The sequence below is a fragment of the Bactrocera dorsalis genome, chromosome 4 (assembly GCF_023373825.1).
Source record: "Bactrocera dorsalis isolate Fly_Bdor chromosome 4, ASM2337382v1, whole genome shotgun sequence".
NCBI classification, from domain to species: Eukaryota; Metazoa; Arthropoda; class Insecta; order Diptera; family Tephritidae; genus Bactrocera; species Bactrocera dorsalis.
This window is the reverse complement of record NC_064306.1, coordinates 6,534,296-6,558,075: the sequence shown is the minus strand read 5'-3', so window position 1 is coordinate 6,558,075 and position 23,780 is coordinate 6,534,296. Positions and strand designations below refer to the sequence as shown.

The 23,780-nt window shown below is 26.6% G+C and overlaps 1 protein-coding gene across 7 annotated transcripts in view; it reads right to left on the bottom strand.

Annotated features, from left to right (window-relative positions):
• LOC105232238 (voltage-dependent T-type calcium channel subunit alpha-1G) overlaps positions 1 to 23,780 on the bottom strand; it is a 227,316-nt gene that overhangs the window by 14,426 nt on the left and 189,110 nt on the right. For 6 of the 7 annotated variants that reach the window (XM_049454459.1, XM_049454456.1, XM_049454457.1 and 3 more), the window contains 5 exons: positions 22,249 to 22,461; positions 9,971 to 10,136; positions 2,834 to 2,989; positions 1,850 to 2,035; positions 152 to 382 (listed from right to left, as the gene is read on the bottom strand). In XM_049454459.1, the coding sequence (XP_049310416.1) occupies positions 152 to 382; positions 1,850 to 2,035; positions 2,834 to 2,989; positions 9,971 to 10,136; positions 22,249 to 22,461 (952 nt within the window). Of the gene's footprint in view, positions 1 to 151; positions 383 to 1,849; positions 2,036 to 2,833; positions 2,990 to 9,970; positions 10,137 to 16,067; positions 16,183 to 22,248; positions 22,462 to 23,780 lie in introns of all 7 variants that reach the window. The other variant, XM_049454455.1, reaches the window with a different exon arrangement.

Here is a 23,780-nt window from a genome sequence, read left to right as displayed (position 1 = left end):
AGAGTAGAAAACATATTTATGAAAGCAGAAAATGATATTCCGCAACTGTTCAACCCACTAACCGACTGGTAGTACAATCACTCAGTATGAGTGCCAGTGTTGTGTGAGAAAGTAGTACTTTTGAGCATAACCTTCTTTAAACACTTCTTACCTTTTTTAAATTCTTATTCTTGTCATCCTCCATCGACAATTTGCTACTGCCATCCTTATCGCTGGATTTACGCCCACTGCCGCTACCCGAACCACTGCTTCCACCACCAACACCACTCAAATAACTCTCATTAATTTGATAATCTTGTGTGGGCTGTAGTAGCATACGCTGATGTTGTTGCTTTTGCATATTACTTTTCGTTTCCAAAATCAACTCGGTTGCATCTTGTAGCTACGTTACGTGTAGGAATAGAGAAATTAGTTAGAGCAAAAATTTATGAAGAGCAAACTCGTAATGTTATTGCTTGCGGTGACTGAGTAGAATTGTGTGTATTGAGAAAATGAGTGGGATTTTCTGTTTTAGATAAGTTTTTCGGTTTTCAGGGCAGGCTTGATGGTGTGAGAGTGGAATTCGGTGTATTGAGAGAATGAGTGCGATTTTCTATTTTAGACAAGTTTTTATGTTTTCAGTCACTCACTTGAGTGAGTGAGAGTAACTTTTCAATTTGGTTGTGAAAATATGAGTGATTTTATAATAATGTAAATAAATGTTAGTGTTTCAGTTTAGTATTTGATATTAAGCAAAGTGAAAAGAGTTTGTTGAGTAATCTAATTGATTAAAATATAATAAAATTACTAGAAAATATAAAATTGTATGATTAAAAATTATGAGTTGAATTGAGTCTAAAGAAAGTAAAAGAATTAGTATTTCATTAGTGTGATTAAAGAAATGATTACTTCCCGTTAATGTTGAAAGTATCTCTACTCATTCTTTCTCGTTTTCATATTTGATATTTCAAACTCGCTCACTTTCTCTCTTTCTCATTTATAAAACAAAAAAGCAATAATATGAGTAAAGTAATGATTACTTCTTCTTAAATGAGTTTGAAGTAGCTCTACTCCTTCTTTCTCGCTCTCATGTTTAATATTTCATACACTCTCTCTCTCTCTCATTTATAAAACAAAAAAAAAAAAAAAACAATAATATGAGTAAAGTAATGATTACTTCTTGTTAAATGAGTTTTAAGTATCTCTACTTGCTCTTTCTCACTCTCATACTTAATATTTCACACGCTCTCACTATCGCCCTCATTTATTAAAAAAGTAATATGAGTAAAGTAATGATTACTTCCTGTTAAATGAGTTTGAAGTAGCTCTACTCACTCTTTCTCGCTCTCACATTTTATTTTTCAAACTCGCTCACTCTCTCTCTCTCTCTTCTTTATGCTTTCATAAAATTTATAGTTGAGTATAGTAATGATTACCTCTTGTTAAATAAGTTTGAAGTACTTCTATTCACTCTTTCTCGTTTTATATTTAATATTTCATGCTCTCCCACTCTCTCTCTCTCATTTATGCTTTCATAAACTCATTGTATATATAAAGTTGTTTAGTATGAATAAAGTATTGATTACTTCTTGTTAAATGAGGACGAAGTCTCTCTCATCACTCCTTTTAGCTCTCATATTTAGTATGTCATGCTCGCTCACTCTCTCTTATTTATTAAAAAATATTAATATGAGTAAAGTAATGATTACTTTTTGTTAAATGATTTCGAAATATCTTTAGTCTTTATTTCAACTTTCATACTCTCTTCTTCCATTTCATATTTCAGCTTTCTCACTCTCTTCTCTTCTCATTCTTACTTTCACATACTCATAGTTTTTTAGCAAAATTATGAACTTCAAGCTCTACTTACTTTTCGTACATCCTCGGCGCTATGCCACCGATTTCGTACCTCATAGTAACTTTCATTAGTCGATGTTGAGTCGGCTTCACTGCTACGCGATTCATCGTACATAGCATCGCTGAAATTCTCCGCCAACGTCTCTTCGCGTAATTTTTTCACCAACTCACGTTGTTCACGTTCGCGACGTTCATTTCGCTGAGGGAATCAGAGAATTCAAAGAATTAGAATTTTCGCCAGCCGCACGCAAACGCGACGCGCCGCCAAGAACAGTTGAGACGCACACACGCATGAACGCGGCTTTGGGGGGTTCGGTAGGTACGGCAGTGTGGTGGGGGCGGGTTACGCATATTGTGGCTATACATTTACATAAAGCTTATATAATATATTATTGTATGCTAGTTGTAAGGGCGGTAAGCTTCAAGCTTTAGCTTGAGCGTGTGTGCGTTTTATGTGGGCATGGCTTGAAAACAGGCGCGCGAAGACGCGGCGGCGGTTGGGTTGTTGACGTTACGTATGAAATACGTGAAATGCGTTCAAAACCTTGGCTGGCATAAATAATTTTCCACAAAACAATTTTTCACTCGCTATTAATTGGGTGCGCTAGGGAAAAAGGCGTACGTACGGTGGAACAAGCGGGTTGCTAATTATAAATACATAATTTTTACAGTTATATACTATATGTGTATATTATTATTAATATTTTAAGTGCGTAAATAATTTGCATAAATATTTTCATTAAATAAATTGCTGCAGCAAGAAATTGCCAAAGCCATGCATTGTTGTGGGAAAAAAAATTATGTGGAAAATTATTTATAGCACCGGCGATTTGAAAAAATGTATTTTCTTACAAAGGAAGTAAAATTTCTAGCTTTGAAATATTTTTTTCATTTATTTTTTCATGCCTCCAATTTTTTCAAATTTTTTTTCGGATTTTTATTTTTAATTTTTATTAAATTTTTTTTTTGTAAATATTTTTTTTTTGCAAAACTCTACCTCTGAACTGAATCCCTCAACTAAAATGGCGACCAACAAATTAAATAGCACATAATTGCCGAATGTCATCAGCGCCACAAAATATAATGCGGCCCAATGACTTGTCTTTTCCATGCCATTGAATAGTACGACATTCCAATCCTCCTGCGTTAGAATCTACAAGCGCGTAGAGCAGTCGAAGAAAAAACAAAAGTAAATACAGAAAATTGTATTAGCGTATGTACTTAGCACAGAAGTGTAGTATATTAATGGAACAAGACTAACAGACACGACTAGGAAATGAAAAGTAAAGGAAAGTGTTGTACAACGTAAAAAAATACAAAGAAAAGCACACAAAATAAATATTTTTTATATGAGCAAAACTTAAATTTTATAATTTATAAGTATTTACAATAAATATTTAAATAAAATACAATTAATTAAGTAAATAAATGCAAAAAACTAAAAATTCATTAAAAGCAATAGTGATACATAAAATACGAACACATATAAAGTAAATAAAAAAAGTATATAAAATAAATAAAAATATGTTAAAAAAACGCGAGAATTATATGTTCAAAGATTTCTGCAAAGTATTTTATAATTTTTTTTTTATATTTAAAATCAAAAATATTTTAGTAAGAGCCTGAACTATTTCTCGGGATTCATGAAAATTCTTTAGTTGCATATAATTTTATGATTTAACATTTTTCTTCTAAAATTAGCAAAATTATTTTGAAATCTACGAAATCCCGATTTTTAGTCCCGAAATTTCGGGATCAGTACTTTATTTTTCAGTATTTTGTAAAATTCTAAACTATCAAAAGTTTTACAATTAAAAGTTTTCTGCTAAAATTAGCAAACTTATTTATAAATCTACAAAATCCCGATAATTAGTCCTGAAATTTCGGTATCAGTACATTGTTAAATTCTTGACTATTAAACGTAAGCTTAAATTAAAATATGTCATTGTGGTGTTTAAAAAAAAAACAACATTTCTGTTATCTCCTAACTATTTTTTCGGGATTAATGTCACTATATTGTATTTAGTTCTATGAATATCAAATTTTCTCTTGAAATTTAAAGTTTTTCCGTCATTTCCTACAATTTCGAAAATTATAACCGCAAATTCGACCGCAAGTCCAGTTTTCAGTAAAATCCTGAAAACAAACTTGCTTTGAAATCGGTTTTAAAAATACCGTGACGGTTGAAAAACAATGTTTACTGAAGTGCTCCAACTGGTAAAAACAATATTTCATAGCTTTTTTAAGTTATTATTGAGTTTTTGACTTTAAATACAAAAACTCCTTAAAATAGTATATAGTTTTCGGGGTTTTCAAACATAAAAAATCTCATAAGTTATTTTATTTTCAAAAAAAATTTAATTGGAAATTTTTTTCAATTCTAGAGTACCATTTGTAAAATGCCGAAAAAATTCTGAAATTTTTTTGTAGTTTTCGGGATTTCATAACATAAAAAAACTAATATATTATTATTATTTTTTTAAATTCTATTCTTGGAGCATCACTTGCGAAATCCCGAAAAAAATTCCGAAAATTTTATGCTACGATGTGTATATCAAATAAATTTTTATTTTTTGGGACTTTTAATTTTCTAATTTTGTAGAAAAAATTCTAAATTTAAATTTTCAATTTTGCAGAAAACTTAAAAAACTTAAATTTTATTTACTTATTCAACTTTTTTAAGCAACTGTAAAATTAACTACAGCAGATACAGTTAAAAAATCGAAATTCGAAATCCCGAAATAATCCCGAAACTGAAAAATGAAATCCCGAAATAGTCCCGAAATTTTAGAGCTGAAAATTTTTTCATATAATTTTTTTAATTATGCATAAAAAGAATATAAAACTTTTTTAACTTATAATTGCTCACTTGAAAATATTTTTTCAATAATTTTTAAATCCCGAAATCTGGTATCGACATTTATGTATAAAAAGAAATACTATTTGCATTTATTAAATTTTTTAAGCCACATTCACCTCTTTGAAAAAGTCTTTCGAAATAAAAATAAAATTAAAATACATAAATAAATTTTATATTAAAATTTATTTTAGAAAATATTTGCAAAAATCTTTCAAACAAAAAAAAATATAAACAACAAATATAAATATAAATTTTAAAATTTTTTTTATATAAAAATTAAAAAAAAAAAAATTTAAAGTTAAAATATATTTTACAAAATTTTTTTTTGCGTGTAGTTTTTTTTAGACTCCACTAAAACCGAAAAGACGTCACAATAAAGTGCCAAAATAACAGTCATAGCAAAATATTAATATATAAATAAAAGCATTTTTAAAGTTCTAAAGCGCAATAAAACAAAACAAAATAATAAATTTTTAATTAAAAGCAGGCTATAAAAGCTTAAAAAGCAAAAATTTGGTTTTTGGTTATATATTTTTAGCTAATCAAACAAAAAAAAAATACTAAGAAGCCTAATAACTCAAAATAAAGCTAAATTATTGTAGAATACACTGCGAAAAATAAGTCAAAAATTAGCCAAAAAGCAAAGCCAACTTATTGTATGATTTCTTACTGCGAATAAAAATCTAGCATTTGTGGTGTTGTTTCTAAATATGTAAAATATTAAAAATCTAAATTTTTTCTAAAAATATTTTTTCTTTTTTTAACAATGCCTTTATGCGTAAAAATTTAGAAAATTTTAAAAACGTGCCGATATATGTATGCTGGAGTATAACTATAAAATTATAAGCTAGTGAGAGAGTTTTTTAAATATTCAATATTTTTGTTTTGAGTTCTAAGTATTAAGTAATTATTAATTAGTAAATTTTGCTGTCTTTTTCTAAGAATTTGTTTTACTTAAATTTTTTCTTAAATGAGTATAAATTTCTCTCAGTGTACTAAAATGTGCTCTATACGTTACTTAAGCGCGTTATAAATTGTACTGAGCAACCTAACACCTTAAGAAAATTTCCAAAACCTACTTATTTTTTAAATAAATATATTTTCTTAACTTTTTCAATTTATAAAAAAAGTGCATGCAAGAAATCTTAAAAATTAAAGAAATTAATTTTATACCTATGTCTACGAAATAAAGCTTTATAAATGAGCGTGTAATATGAAATAATCAGCAAAAAGCAATTTCTATGGGTTTGTGCCACTTTTAGTGGACATGTCATTGTGTTGGTGTTTAGACCTATATAAACTATGTATGTATGTAGTATACATATTATATGTTTACATAATACTTGAAAATTGTTATGTTTTGTTTAATATTTTTGACGTAGTAGCGAAGCGCTAGAATTATCAGTGATGACGTTTTTTTTTCATAAAAAGAGCTTTTTTGAGCTTTTCGATTTTTCATAGCTTTTAAGTTCAGCTTTAACTATTTTGTGTGTAGACAGCTTTTCATTAACTGTTTTTTGGCGTCATATAAAGTTATATACATTGAATACAATTAAACGAGCTAACATTACCTTAGGGCCTCCATAACTTAGATTGAGAGAGAGAGATAGAGAGTTTCCTTAAAAGCTTAAAAACTGTTGGATTTCGTTTTTATAATTTTTAGTTTGTGAAACTGTGAACAACTGTGAGCATAACAGATACAGACAGTTAAAGTTCGATAGTAAATAATTCAACCTCGAATTTTAAAATTTATATTGGTTAACGGTAAATGTAAAAAAAGTATAAAACCGCATAACGATAAGAGAACGCAGTGATGTGTAAACTCGTTAAATATAATATTTATATTTGTATTTGAATTGGCTAAGGCACAAATTGGTGCTTATACGGTTAACTGTAACTATAACGGTAATATAATTGTAATGATAACGGTAATTGAAAATCTTATAACTACTAAATTGAAGACCAGTAATCGCTATGGTAGTGATTTATGTAACATTAGTTTCATAAATGTTGATAATGCAAGGTAATGATTACGGTAGCGCTAACAGTAATGGTACTGTGTAATTGCAGTAACCGCAATACGCAAGATCAGTAATCGCAATGGGCGTGATTTAGGTAAACGTAGTTTAATAAATGTTGATAATGCAAGGTAATGATTAAAGTAATGCTAACAGTAATGGTACTGTGTAATTTCAGTAATCGCAATACGTAAGATCAGTAATCGCATTGGTAGTGATTTACGTAACATTGGTTTCATAAATGACGTTAATGTAAGGCAAGATTATGGTAATGCTAAAAGTAATGGTACTACGTAATGATTAATGGTAGTTTGTAAGCTAAAATGTCGAAAATGAAAGTAATAATGAACCACAGATCTGTACTGATGTTACTTGGGCTTAAAATTTTGGCGAATTGGGTGCCTGCTGTTATTTAGACATACTCAAGTAATCAGTTCATCCTCTAGATTCCGAAACTTAGAATTTTATGATCGGTCTAAGGAAGTAAGTAGTTTTAAGGAAGTATTATTCTTATAGTAATGCTGATTTCACCTTTGCTGTTAAAAAACTGCTGGCGCGAAATTTGAAATGTAATTAAAAAAGTAATGATTCTGGTAATGAATTTCAATAAACATAATAATGACGAATAGGTAGAGCTCGACTTGAGGCTTAAAGGTTTGAATATCGAAGAGCGATGGTGTTGAGTATATCATGTGGTGGTCCAAGGAGGATGTTATTATTATGACGATACTAAGTTTAATTGTATGCGTAATGGTGATGTAATGGTTTATGTAGTTATAAAAGTAATTATCATCAAATTTATTGCGGTTTATGGGTGGTATAAGTAATTAGAACAGTAATTGCAATTGCATAGGTAATGCTTGCTTCTCTTACAGTTAACACGATGATTATTTTAAGTAATGGGGTAAAAGTTTAAGTATTTGAAATAGTGATATATTACATGTAGTGATTTTATAACGGAATTGTAAAGTCAATTGCTTCAATTTCTATTATTTTTTTTTCTTATAGGTATATATTTTCCTGTGGGTTTTCATTATATACACAGTTCTAATTATTTTCGATTTACTGTTATTATACTTGTGTATGTTTGTTTGTAGTTATGTATATCTTTCGCTTATTGTGTACGCTTTCATGTGACGTCTTTATGAAAAAAACAGGTGCTACTTTCAAAATTTTGCTTTACAAGTAAACACACGACTAAATAATCTGCATGTAATGCAAAAAAACTTCATTCGAAACTAATTTTGTTTTGCAAAATAATCAAATTGTGCTAGAAAACTTTAAGTAAATATTTTAATTGTTATTTTATAATATAATTTTGTTTGATAACTAAATAATATTGAGAGTCTAGAAGAAAATTTAACTAAATAGCGTTGAATTTTGTTAAATATGGTTAAAAAAAGTTATGAAAATTAAGGAAATTAAAATTAAAAATAGAATAAAGTTTTTTTTTAAGAGAAGAATGGGGAAAAAATACTTTAAAACAATATCATATTATACTATAATATTTAAGTAAAAGTATTTGGAAAAAATAAAAATAAATTTAAAAAATATAAAGTAAAAAAAGTATATATAAAAAATCAAATAAAATTAAATAAATTTAATTTTTAGTTAAATAAATTTAAATTAATAATTAAACTAAATTAAATTAATTTTTAATTAAGTAAATTAAATAAAATTTAAATTAAACTTAATTAAATGAAATTAAAAAATAAAAAAATTAAAAAAAATGAATTAAATTAAAACAACAAGAAATTAGAAATTTGAAATATAAAAAATGCAAATATGTAAAATAATTTAAATCAAATTAAATTGAGATATGCAAATTAAATTAAATTATTATTATTATTATTTTATTAGGAAAAATATACAAAATATTAAATTAAATTAAAATTGAATTTAAAGCTAAAACTAAAATTAAAATCAAAATTAAACCAAATGAAGTAAAAAAATTAAATAATGAAATCCAAGAAAAAAAACAGATTAAATACAATATTGTAAAAAATTTTTTAGTAAACTTAATTAAAAATAAAATTTATTTTATAATTAAGATTAAATGAAATTAAAATCCGAAAGAAGCTAAATGAAGTAGTATAAAATAAAAGTTAATTAAAGTTAAAACTCAAATTAATTTAAACCAAAATTAAACCAAAAGAAGTGAAATGAAATAAAATTAATTTAATTTACAAAAAAAAGTTTTAATACATTAAATAAAATAATTAAGTATTGTGTTTAATATTATTTTTTAATGCCCATCATGGGTTTTAAATTATTTACTTTACATAAAAAAAATATATTTTAATATTAATAAAGATAAATAAAAAATAAAGAACAAAATATTTTAAAAATATTTTAAATATTCTGTTTTCTTGGACGAAGCCCTAAATAGCCAGTTCCTTTAGTTTCCTATTCTGTCTGTAAATTTATTTATAGGTCATACTTAAATTGAATAAAAAAAAATAATAATAAATAAAAACTTGAGTATAAATAAAAATAAATCATTTTGAATTAAATAATTCGAATTAAACCATATTTTGAATATATAAAAAATATTTAAAATTATTTTAATAATATAAAATGGAATTAAATTAAATTAAGACTCGAAAATCACACTAACTGCTGTTTGAATAACCAAAAAAGCATAATTTATATGCCACTTTTGCTTTCATCTAACACTTGCTCTGATTCGTACGCAATTAATTGACTTTGCGCCTGCATGTAGGCAACAAATTTTGAATTAACCAGTAGATTGGTTACTTTTATTAATTATTCAACAATTTCAACAAAAATAGCTAGTGAGATCGAAAGCAAAACTGCTGTTTGATAATCAATATAAAAAATAAAAATAACATAAAAAATACTCAATTAAATAAAAAATATAATATATTTGCCATACATATTTATTTATATTATGTATTGATATATAGTACAATTTAGGAAACTACAAATCAGCGCTGTGTCTATATTTAACTAGTTACTACGAAAATTATTTAAAAAATGGAAAGAAAACTGAAAGTTCCACTACTTAGTGATATTTTTATATGCTTATTAATATATATATTTATTGTATAAGTATGAATATATTTCTCTGTGTTTACGCTGTTTAGTGAGAAGTAAAGTTTCGCTTTGTTTGCGGCAATGTACAAGTAGTATTTGAGTGTATAGGTAGGTGGGTGCGTGAAGTTTCGTGAATTTTTCAAGTTTTTTTGGTTTTTTAGTATTTAAGTAGTAAACGTTTTTGGTGTGTTGTTCTTACTTGAAAGACTGTAACAGTGGCCCATAAAATGTTGTTGAAGTGTTTGCGATCACATTCACATTGTGGATGTTTGTTGATTATTTCGGTACACAGACATTCACGTTCGAGTCCAGTATCGTCCACAAATTTACAAAACTTACCGCCAAATAGATACATGCCCAATATGCTGTAGGTTCACACACGAGTATATGCATATATATATATATATTTATATATATATATAAATATAAGGGGATTTTTTTTTTAAATTGTGTTAGGTTTATATATATATATATATGTATATTTGTATATATTTATACGAGTAAGAGTATAAAAGTAGTTGTAAGAGTAAGTAGTTTATGAGTTAATCATAGCTAGTAATTTATATATATATATAGTATATTATATATATATATGTATTTATATAAAGTAATGTTCACTGTATACATATTTATTTATATCTATGTAGTATATAAAAGGTATATGCTTTGTATTTTGTTGTATTGGCTTGGTTTGTTTATGCTGCTTACACAGCAAAATTAAATAAAATTGGGTGGTAAATAAATAATAAAGCAAAGGGAGTCAGGAAAGCGACATTTTTGAGAATTTTTTTTATTAAAAAAAGAGGCAAGGGGATATTGAATGTCAAAATATTAAATTTGTTTTTGTTAAAAATCGAAGAACTTTTGTGGGAGCTGTATGTTGTTATTAGTATTTGTCTATTTTTTTTAATTAATTTTTTTTTTTTTACTTTTTTCTCTGTAATTTTATTTTTGAAAGGTTTTTTTGTTTTTTTTTTGTTTTTTTTTATATTTTTTGTTTTTTTTTTATTTTATTTTTTTGTTTTTTTTCTGTGTTTTTTATTTTTTTTGTTTGTTTTTGGCTTTTTAATTAAATTTCTTTATTTTTTTTATTTTTATTATTATTAGTTTTTATTTTTGTTTTGTACAGTGGATATGTTAATGACGGTTTGAGTTAGTTTTTGGTTTTTTTTTAATAATTTTTTTTTTATAAAATAGTTTTTTATTTTTTCTTTTAATTATTTTTAATTTTTCTAAGAATTTTTTTTTTGAATTTTTTTGAAAGTTTTTATTTTTTTTGCAGTGAATAGGATAGGGTTTTTAGTTCGTGTTTGGTATTTTTTACTACATATATATATTTTTTTAATTTTGTAATAGCATTTTTAATTTACTAAAATTTTGTATTTTGTAATTTTGTAAAATTTTATTCAATTTATATTTAAAATTTTTATTTTTTTAAGGGTTTTGTGTTGTTTAATTTTTTTTTCTTATAAATAATTTTTTTTCTTGCAAATAATTTTTTTTCTTTTCAAAAAATTTAAATATTTTTTATGGATAATGGGGATTTTTGTTATGATTATCAATAAGGTTTTTTTATTTTCTAAAAATTTGTTTAAAAAAAAATATTTTTTTTAAATGTTTTCTGAAATTTTTTTTTTTTTGTAATTATAGTTATAAAATTTTATTTATTTTTTTGAAATGTTTTTTGAAATTTTTATTTTTTTTAATTAAAGTTATAAAATTTTATTTATTTTATAAATTTTTTATTTGTTTCTATTAGCATATTTTATAATTTTTTTATTATAAAATTTTTTAAATTTTATTTTTCGATGGTTTTGTGCCTTTTTTTAATATTTTTGTTTGCATTCGAAATTTGTGTATTATTTTTGTTTTGAAAAATGTTTCAAATATTATTTTTGAAAATACATATGTATTATTATTTTTTTTATTTGCTATGAGTGATGGGGTTGGGTTTGTATTTGCATTTTGTGGGTTTCTATTCTTTGTTTTTTAAAAAAATCATAGCGGTTTAGGTTTTGGTACAGCACTTAATTTAATTTAAATTTTTTAAATAATTTATTTTTAAATTATTTTAATTATTATCTCATTTAATATTCCATGTTCGTAATTACTGGTTAATGTATATTATTTTTCAAAAATTGCAATTTTTTTTATTTTTTATATTTTTTCGAAGTTCGAAAATTAATTTTTTATATCATTTTCGATATTGTTATTCTTGTTTTTTAATTTTATTTCAAATTGAAAAATTTAGAATGTGGAAGCGTAAGAAGTAATGTACTAAAATCGTTTTATTGTGTTTTTTTGTTTGTTTCCATGTTCGAAAATTATTTTTTTATATTTTCGAAAAATTTTGTTGTAGTTTTTTAATTTTTTTTTTGAAGTTTAAAAATTAAAAACTTTGTTCGAATTATTTTTTTATATTTTCGAAAAATTTTGTTGCAGTATTTTAATTTTTTTTTGAAGTTAAAACTTTGTAGTTGTTATTTTCTTGTTTATTTATTGATATTGGTAAGTTATTATGTTTTTAATATTGTCGAATATATTGTAATTGTTTTTTCGAAGTTCGAAACTTAATTTTTTTATATCATTTTTGAATATTGTTATTGTTATTGTTGTTTTTTTTTTAATTTTTTTCAAAATTTGATAACTTAAAGTGTGCGAATTGTTTTTGTTTTTTCTCTTATTTTTATGTTTACATTCGAAATTATTATTTTTTAAATGCACTATTATAATTTTAAAAAAGTTTTTAGAAAATACTTATTTTCGAAGGTTTTTCAATATTCTTTTTTTGTTAGAAATGTTTGTGTTTATGAGGGAATTTAATATTTTTTTGGGAACTTTGTTTGGGATACTGCGGGAAATTATGTATATTTGTGCCTACTTTCTGTTTTATATTTCAAAAATATTTCCTTTTCCAAAAAAATTGCGTTGTTCTTGTGGTCTAAGTTTATATAAATTTAATTGTGTATGTTTGTTTGTATTGTTTTTGTATTTTCGTAATTTTTAATACGTTTATATATATTAATTTACAGCTATATTGCAGATATATATACGCTTTGTACATGATTAAACGCTTTTCGAGACATTAATAAAAAAAAACTTAAGCCAAAAATCCAAATTCAATGAATTGAGTTAAAAATTTTCCTAAAACTGGTTTGCGAGTTATTTACAAAAAGCTTTTCTTTATTTGGCGTCCAATTTACAAATGTATGTATGATATAATTGTGTTCTTATAATTTTGTTTTCTTTTCAGAAAAATAAAAATTGAAAAAAAAACTTAGAAATAAAACTTGAAAGAGCGCAAAAATTTAGCAGTTAAGCACTTTTTTTTTTTTAAATTTTTACTAAATTTAAATTGAAATTATGTTTTTGAGTGGAAACTGCTTAGAGTGGGTGAAGAGCGCGTTGGTAGGTAAAAGAGAGCGAGTAAGAGCGTGTAACAGTGAGTAGTTCTGTGGTTAGAAAAGTAGTACGTGGACGTTGGGTTTGGGTGAGACAAAAGCATTTGTAGGGAAGTGAGTTGGGTTAAAAGTAAGAGAGCATTGTAATTTGTTTGAGAGAGTAGCATTGTTCTCTGTGGGGTATTTGTAAGCAAGAGCGTATAAGTGATCTTAAAAATTAGTACTTAGACATAAGAGTAATCAGTAAAGTGGGTACTAGAAAAGGATTTTGTTAATTCAATAATATCAAAATTATCTGAGAGCATTAGAAAGTAATTAAAAAGAGACAGACACAACAGAGAGAGAGCGAGTTCAAAGTAATAAAAGGAGCTTAAAGTAAACACACTGATGTTTTAAAGAGCGCATTTAGTTGTTTTTGGGTTTTAGTTTCAAAGATTTTAAAGCATGTTTTAAGCGTGGTGTGAGTGTGAGTTCGTTAGATACAAGTTGAGCATAAAATGTTAGCAATTTCAGTGTCATGATTAAGCGAGTGATATACAAAATGCTGTTGTTGTTATATACTTGTTTTAATTTTAAAACGTGCTGCTTGAGAGACGTCAATAAAGTCGTGCATAAAAATATTTAGCAAGCAGTGTGAGTGTTTTAGCGACTGAGTGAGTGACGTTGAGTACTTATGGGTTCATTGGTTGACAAAATGAGTGTGCAATGCTGACTGGCTGATGTTTAAAGAGCGTATGCTTGCGTAGTTGAGAGACAGATAGCTTATGTTTTGGATTGAGTTTAAGATTGAGTGAAAACCTTAAGTTTTCATAATTTTTCATAAGAGATACTTTATAACATAAGAAAAATGGATAAAATTGCTTGAGGCCTCTAAATTTTTCCATAGTTTTATTTAGCGTAGAAATTGATTGAAATTAAATTTCTGTATTTTTTTAATGTTTGTGACTTAACAGTTTGCCCATTTCTTTTAATATAATTTTTATTTCTTTGAGTGAAATTTGAGTGCTTATGTTTCATGTATTTCGCTTTTCTTAAGATTTTTTTCAGAAAAGAGTTTCGAAAATGAATAATATTTGCGAGTAGCAATATATGTACATATATAGTATGCTCTTATAGTCTGTCTAAAGAAAAATATTGAGTAATTTTTCGGCTGAGTGCTTTTGGTAGAGCTAGACTAATTTTTCGCTTTTTGGTTAATCGTAGTAGTTTTGAGTAAAATCCAATAAAGTATTAATTTAGAGCACATAATACTGCAGAGAATACTCATTATAGTGTTTTTTAATGGAATTTAAAATAGTTTTTGAGCTTTCTGCGGAATACTAAAGTAATATTTTTGTTGAAGTTCACAAATTTTGACTTTAGTAAAACGTTTTCACTCAAATCTATTTTAAGCGCTTCTCTGTGAGTTTTGAGTCGAGTGCATTTTGAGTATGCGCTCAAATGAGTTATATGACATGAGTGATTAAGTGCGCATGCTTGAGCTATTTACACGGGTTCATGCTGTCATGCAAAACAAATCGAGTGAATTGAAAAGGGCACAAGGAAATTGTTAAAAAAGGCTTACCTGTTCGATTTGTGGTAGATTTAGTCTTTCTGCTGCACTTGCTTTCTTAACAACTAACTGCTGTCTCAAAAAAAAAACATATGCACTAACTAAAACATGCGCGGAATACATAAAACACTTTTAAAAGTCATAAGTTTTGCTTGTACTCGTTATACCTAGGTAATAATACTGCTAGTTTTTTGTACATAAAATTTCTAATAAAAAATTTTACTAGTCACTAAGTATTCTTAAATTTCAACTAATTACCAATTCGCTAGCATGAGTTTCACTACTCAAATATTTATATGTATATACTCACATACAAAAATTTTATGTAAAAAAAAAATTAAATAAAATTAGTGTCTATTTGTAATTTTTGAAAATTTTTGAAATATTTTTTATACGCAACACACCACAAAATTAAATTTTTTCTAGAAAAAAATAATGTAGAAAATAGCGCAGCGCAAGCAAAAATTGGTTTTTAGTTAATTATAAAAAATCCATAAAAAAATTAATTAATTAATTAATTAAAATTAATTTTTAATTAAATATAATTTAATTTTAATTTTTATGAATGATTTTTTTTATAATTTTAAACAAAATTAATTTTTATTTAAAAAATTTGTATTTTAATTATAATTTTTATTAATTTAATTTTAATTTTTTGAATGATTTTTTTTTTAATTTTAAACAAAATTAATTTTTATTTAAAAAATGTATTTTTTTAATTATAATTATTATTAATTACAATTAATTAATTTTGTTATGCATTTTTCTTATAAAAATATTTGTTTTTTTATTTTTATACAGCCAATTAAATTTTATAATTAAAAAAAATTGATTATTACAAATAAGGAAGGAATAACTAAAATTTTGCCACCCTAATGTAAAAAAAAAATTATATACATTTTTCTACATTTCTGTAGCTATTTTGTAAATCTATAAAGAAATAAGAATTTTTAAAAATAAAATAGCAAAATAGCGAGAAATAAACTAAAAATTAATTTACGCAAAAAAAATGTAATGAAAATATAAATTAAATATTAGTATGCACTAAAAATAATTACAACAATATATAGTTTTTTTTTTTACTTTTTTCGCTATTTGGGCACAACAGAAAATAACACAGCAATTCACATTTTAAATATTTTGTATTTTTTTGTAATAAACATTTTATATAAAATACGACTTTTCCTTACTAAATTTTTATACATATTCGTAAAAAATGCATTAGATTAGTTATTAGTTAGTCGAACAAAATATAGCAATAGTCATAGTAATAGTTATAGTAGTAGTAGTTAAAGTTGTTAAGTATTGTATAGTTATTATGGTATTTTTCTAGCAAATTCTACCTGAAACACAGTGACGAGCGCCCACAGCAGGCTGTCGAAATTCTTACGATCGCATACTCTTTCATCGTTAACTGTTTCGCAGAATTTACATCCGAATAGATTCATGCCGAGTATACTAAATTGATTGATGTTCGATTGGTTTGATTGATTTTATATATTATATATATCATATATGTATGTATATATATTTATTTAAATTGATAAATTGAAATTTGTGACGAGTTGAGATATATTTTTAAATAAGTATATATATATTTTTTTCATATATAAAGTATAGAGTTATTAGTTATGATATATATTTATAAATAATTGATAGCATAATTGAAATATTTATTGGTAATTTAATATTTATTTTTAGCAATATTTTATTTCAATATTTAAGTATTTTTGTTTATACGCAAATACGTTAAAATTTAAAGAAACGCATTGGAGAGAGTGAAATAGCGCATAAGTCAGTGTTAGAAAAGAGAGCAAGAGATATGTAAATAGAGAGAGCGTGGAAAAGAGAGAGAGAGTAAGAGCAAAAGAGAAAGAGAGAAATTTTATATTGCGCGCAGAGTGAAGAGCAGAGCATAGAACGTAGCATAGCGGCAAACGAGAGGAAGTAAGAACGAAAGAATAAAAGTTTAAGAAAAATATGGAGCTTCGAAGAAGAAACTGTGGTTCGGGTAAAAGAAAATGGGGGGACATTAAGGCCGGTATATAAACGGGCCAGTGGTGGTGGGAATAAGTATAAATAATTATAAGCAAAAGTAAAACAAACTTTAGCTTGTGGCACGGGCGATGTTGGCCCAAATATGTTATTTGATGTTCCTCGACTTTTAAAGCAACTTAACTGCTTTAGGTCGTTTCGGAATAATTGCTGAAATTTTGTGGGCAACTTTTTGTGTCACAGGAATGTCGTAGAACTTTGAAATTGCTTGCTAAGGAACGACATTTTTTAAAACGAGTTTTCTATAGCTTAGACTTTGCTACCGATGAGAATTTCTTTTTAAGTAATCGACTATGTCGACGGAAAATAACTAAATCATTGATCCAATATGATGAACATCAACCCTAACATGAAAAGAGTAATTCTTTAAGCCTTTAAGGTGAAATTTTTAATATAAAATTGCAAATTATTGTCGAACAAGGCAGTAGTTCTAATTTCCTGAAACAATTCAGATATTTGAACTTTTACAGCAAAAGAACACGAGTTGTTTAATATTTTTCTCTCAAAGAGAGAAATTGACTGTCATTGGTAAAAAAATTATCTAAACACAAGAAAAATCCATTAAACATCTTCAGTCATATAAAATCATCTTCTGAATGAAACTGAAGAAGCGAAGATTTCGCAAATGCTAGAGTTAGAGGATCGTGTGATACAAAAAGGTCCTTTTGTAACACAATGAAAGTACTGTGCAGTTGAAAAAAGAGTTTAAATAACGTCAGAATCGATTAAAATAAAATGCAGACAGTAAAAAGTTTTCCAAACCAACACATTTGCCAATTTTCACTCGTGATGCAAATATGTTTACGGATACAAAACCTATGAAATAAGTAAAACAAGTAGTGACTATTTTATACACTTGGCAGATCTTTATGCAAATATCAAAAAATTAGTGGTAAGATGTGTCATTAGAAAACAAGATATATAAGTGTCTTAGAGAACTATATTTCTCTAAAGTGCAATTGTCCAAAAATAGCTAGCTCAAAGCATCGCTAATGAAATTTGGCAACATTGTATACTTTTTTTACAAAAAAACAGATTCCAATGCATACTTTTGAGTCTTGCGGAATATTTTGAAAATGCAAACTATAACTTTTGTGTAAAATTTGTACTGCTTTTTTTATTGAAAGGAAAATTTCCAAATGTAGACTTTGAAGTCTTGTGAAATATTTTATTTAAAATGATTATTTTTAATTAATACGTATATATGTATGGTGCATTTCTTTTCACTAGCATGTCATTCTCAGCAAATCACTAATGAGATTTGGCATCGTTGTATACATTTTGACAGAAGACATTTGAAAAGCAATTGTATTATAAAATGTATTGAAATATTTTAAGTGTTCATTGTGTGATTCATTTTCCTAGCAGCACATCTATCGCAATTTGTCACAGTGTGTACTTATCAACAGAAGTTTAGTTGAATTATTTGTAATACGAAATGTTGCGGAATATATTGAATAGTTTATAATTTTAATTCTTTACAATTTTCGTTAATATTGGTATAAACTATCGATATATACTTTCATAGAAAATTGGCAACAGCGTAAATGCATTTTTTTTTAAAGAAAATTGCCATATTTGTTTTCGTTTATATATTTTTGAATTTTAAATTAAAAAAAGTATTAACTGATTATTATTATTTTTATTTTTGAAAACTGGCAACAGTCCTGGAAAAAAGTGTTTATTTTTTTGGTTAAAATTGGCAACAGTGTTGTTTGGAAATCATTGTGAAAGCATAAGGGTGTAAAAACGAAAGTATACGGATACAAACTGCCGACAGAGAGTTTAAAAAATAGCTTGAAATTTGTTTCGAAAACGAAAAATCAGTATGGAAAGCTTAAAACTAGTAAATCTTGCTCAAGTTTTTTTATAAATCATTTATTACAATTATATAAAAAGATTTAGACATTTCTGGTTTAAATATTTATACCAAAAAATTCTTTTATATCAAAAATATGTGGCGAGTATATATTATAGGTATGTAAGTAAGTGAATTTTTTGTCAATTGGCTGAGTAAATATGTACGTATGCGAGTATGTGAAAGCAATTTGCTATTTAATATTATGTATTTGTTTTTAAATATGTGGTGCTATGCGTATGTGGCTTTGGTTGGTTGTGTGGTATTTTAATACAATTATTTAAATTTCAGAGTTTATTTCATAATTTTTAAAAATATTATTTTTTCTTAATGAGTATTTTGGATAAATTTATAAGTAGTTTGGTGAAAAATTAAAACATTTATATCAAATAGTTGTAGCTTTTTTTTCAAAAAATATGACTTGTTGTTTTTGGTGTTTTACTAACTACTTTAGGCAACAATGAAACTAACTAACTGGCGAAATTGAAGAATACTTTCCACTAACTACACAATTAGGCGTAAAATTTTACTGCAAATATTTGTAATATATATGTACGTACATTAATATATTTGGGTAGAGAGAATGTATGTGTAAAAATAGTAATGAGTAAAACTCTAGCACAGTTGTACTAAAAAATAAACGGTTTCACAAAAATAAATTAGCGTTGGATTTATGAAGTAGAAGTAAGTGGTTTTGAAATTTTGAGTTTTGGAAATTTTAATTTTATTTAATAGTTTTTTTTTTAATAATATATTTATTTTTACATTTTTTGTTTGACTGTTGACTAACTCTATGACCAAAACATATCCAGAGTTACACTAAATTCTAAATCGTCTAAATATACACATCGATTACTAGACTAACTAACGATTTTACCATGATAAAATGTCGTACTAAATACTGAAGCACTAAATCGACTTTGTGTTATTTTGAGAAATTTTCTTAGAATTGAGTGTGTAGTGAGTGAAAGAGCTAGAGTGAGCGTAAGAGATAGTCGGAGTGGACGCTTGTTGTTTTTGCTTTAAGCTGTGAGCAGTTGCGAACACTTGTGGAACAGCAAGTGAGCGAAATGTGTTTTTCTTAAGCTTATGCTTTATGTTAAACGAAAATTAAATAAAAACAATTTTTTATGTGTCAAGCTAAGCGATTACTCAGAATTTTCAATCTGAAAAATATAAAATAAGTTAAAATAGTGGCTGAATTTCTTAGAAGTAACTCATTTATTGCTTTAAAAGCAAGAAATGAAAATTATCAATAAAACATTTTTTTCTCAAAATGTGTTGTTTTGAAAATGCTTGAAAAGAGCGCAGCAAGAGAGTTTTATGTTTTAAAAGAGAAAATGTGGAAAGTCGATAAGTTTAGAGAAAACTGTATAGATTATTTATATTAGAAATAAATTAGTTATTCTTCGTAAAAAAAGATAAATAGTTTGGTACAAATTTATGAATATTCACAGAAAATTGACAACATTTTATAATTTTTGTAATAGCGACTTTCTAAACTAGTTGGTCGAGAGGTGAGTTGAGCTAAATCGCTTTGCTATAAAATTTGGTCCAAAAGCAATTATTGGCAGTCATAGAGAGTTGGCCTAAAGGACACCTCTGATAAATAGCTATGTTATGGTCTAAAAGAAGAATTGGTGGTTGTAATTTTTTTGAAAGGGAATTTTTCTAAATTAGTTGGGCGAGAGGTGAGCTGAGATAAATCGCTTTGCTATGAAATTTCTTTAAAAGCAATAATGACCAGTCACAGAAAATTGGCAACATTGTAGAATTTTGTAAGGCATTTTTCTAAGTTGGAGAGGCTAGAGTAGAGCTGAGACATACCGATTTTTGATTCAGAAGTAATTATGGGCAGTCACAGAAAACTGGCAACATTGTAGAGTTTTGGTAAGCGGGTTATTCTAAATTAAAATAGCGTGAGATGAGCTGATGTGAACGTTGTTATAGGGTATAGAAAGGTTGGTTGTGTGTTTTGGGAACCAGACAACCAAGGAGTGAAAAATATATTGTTATTGAAAAGTGGCAGCACGATTGAAATATCATTTACTGTTACCGTTGGAAATTAAAAACTAAATGTTTGAATTTGGATTTCCCTTAATTAAATTAAGTTAGGTATATCAATGGCTACTTTGTAGCAAAAAGTGGCAAACATGGAACGTTTTGGAGTCTATTGAATATTTTTTTTCGCTGTTCATTGGAAATGAAAATTGGCAACGTGGTAAATATCAATATGCATATAATATCTGCACCCAAAGTAAAAAATTATGAAAAATATATGTAAATGTCAAAATTAAAAAAAAAATTATAACTATTTTGCGATCATACGGTATACTGTTAAGTCAGTGTTCTTTTAAACTTTATATTAGCGAGCTTTTTAAAAAAATATATGGGTACAGATGATTGCATGACGCTTAGAATATAATGTTACCGAATTATTTCTATTTATATTTCTAATTGTTTTTTTTTTTTGGAAAAAATTTATTTATGGGTTTTTTTTATATGTGTTTTTAAAGATTTAGATTCACTACCATGAGACTATGCGCTATAATGAAAGTATTCTATATAGAAAGTAATAACTTTATGCTACTTTTTCAAATAGACTATTTCTTAAACATAATTCTTGAATAATAATTTTTTCATTACGATAAAAAAAGTTTTAATTATGATTATAAATTCAAATTTGAATTTAAATTCTGTAAATGGTTGATTCGTGATAAAAATGTAAGATATGAAAAACAAGAATTTGCATTTAAGTAAAAGTTAGGCAAAATAGGAGAGAATAAAAGCTTACAAAGGGGGACAAATGTGGTGGCGGTAGTACTTTAAAGAGAAAAGTGCTTGGGGGCTACATTCCCAGGAGAACTTTTGAGCAGAAATTTGTTTTCAGAAAATAGAAAAGAGGGTGAAAAGTTGCAAAGGGTTATTTTAGAAGCGTGGAGTAAACTTAAAAATTTCATAAAAAGGGCTACGGGAGTAGATAGAAAAGAGAAGCTTCAAAGCTTATTATTAATTTTGGTTACAATAAAATATAGAAGATATAAGTGAGACGCCGGAACAAGGCGCATTTCCTTAGTAATATGGAGAAATATAAGAAAATTAAAGTTTTAGAAAAATAATATTTTTTTATAACAGAGTTGTATGATTAAGTTATTTATTAGCCGAAAACGTAAATTGTCACGAGTGCTATTAATGATTTTTTACTCAAAATAAACGTAAAACTAAATAAAAGTTGTTTTAACTAATTTTTAAAAATAAATTTTCAATGAAATTTTTGTAATTTTTTTTGTATGATTTCAAGTATTTTTTCTATATTTTTTTAAATAGACTGAGTTAGTGTGCGTATTTGATTTTCGTATGTGTTAGTAGTGTTACCTCATATTTGTATATATTTCTTTTGTAAATCATTTTCGTTCATCTGCTTTGCACTAAATCCGCCTAACATAATTGTTTAGGTCTAAAATATTTTTTTATTTTTATTTCAATTATTTTTTTGCGTCTATATTTGTGATATATTTTAGTAACTAAATATTTTTTCAATACTTTTATTACTAACACTAACATAATTTAGTTAAGGAGGGTGGGTATTCAAACTTTTAACAAACACTCACCTGAATATGAAAATGAAGAGTACGAGCAGTGAGAAGAATACCGCTACATTGTCCATTGTGCGCAGCATAACGAATAATTGACGCCGCAAATTGGGCATGAATCGCACCAGCTTGAGTATGCGCAGTAGGCGGAATGTGCGCAGCACGGAGAGGCCAGAGCCACCACCACTACTGCCATTGCCACTGTGGAATTGTTGAAAAATCTCAATGACGCTGAAAGGGAATAGAGAATTTTTTCAATATTAGGAAAACATAATCAAATTTTAGCATAAGAATATTGTTTTTGTTCATGTACTGTATATATACATATATGCGCCATTTATTGTGCTACAATGTCTGAATTTCAAAATAGAGCTATACATTTTTACGTTTTTATTGGAAAATGAACTTATGAAAATTGGCAACATTGTAAATATCAGTATGCATATAATAACTATAATATTTGAAAAGTTCAACTTTTTATATCGTCACAGCAGACAAATCTAAGATTGATGAAACTGGTTAAGTCAGCATTCTTTTCAATTTAAGATGAGCTTGCAAAAAGGGGAATATGTCATATTATTACCATATGCTAGGCTCTTTGGACGGCTGGGACTGAACTAAGTTCAGCGGATGTTGAACTTAGCAGTAGTGTATGATTAAAAGTTTATGTTAGGTTGCTAGAAGTCTAGCTTCTGAGGTTAAATAATCACCGTCCCACGATCCAGAACAATGACAGCATTTTCCCTTTAAATAAGTACAGATTTCGCTATAAAGTTCTTTCTTCTAAATCTCCAAGTACAATTTCTCTATCGGCAATCAGACTGCAGACCTAACCTTCGGTGGTGGTAGATTAGGTTGGGGAAAAGGCTGATTACTCCTGAGACCACGAATAATCTCACTTGGACTGCTACAGATGCCTGGCAGTCGTAGGTATAAGTATAGGGGGTTGTGGAGTTTTTCTTTTTCTAAACATTTTTCATTCTAAAATATTTTTCCTTTTCAATTTGGGGGGAACGATTTTGGGGGTGTTTCTCGAGTATCACGAGGTCTAAATCTATATTTGATTATTCGGGACATTTTTCAGAGGTTTTTTTTATAGACTTAGAAGACATTTTTGAGACTTCTTCAATACAATTTTAACACTATTCCGCTCTAGAGACCATTTTTGCAGGGTCTAGACTCTATATGAGCAAACGGTTTGGTTTGAGGTCAAGATATATCAGGGTATGGTTGTCGAAATTTTTTCATTCTCGAAGTCACCTTTGAGGTTTGAGCGTCTATTAATCGCAAAGGTAGAGAGTTCGGTATAACTTATCTCAGTGAGAATATTTTTTTCCTTCCGGACACCCACTAACACTTGACATATGAATTGAAATACAACTTTTTATTCAAAAAGCTTGTGCATGAATCAACTACAAAGCTGGTGAATGAGTTTTCCGTCGAAAAATATATATATAGATTTCGCTTTCTATGCTAAGCAATAAATTTCATGACTATGCAAATTTTGTAAAATTGCCATTGACACACACACCCACACACATGCGCGCTCG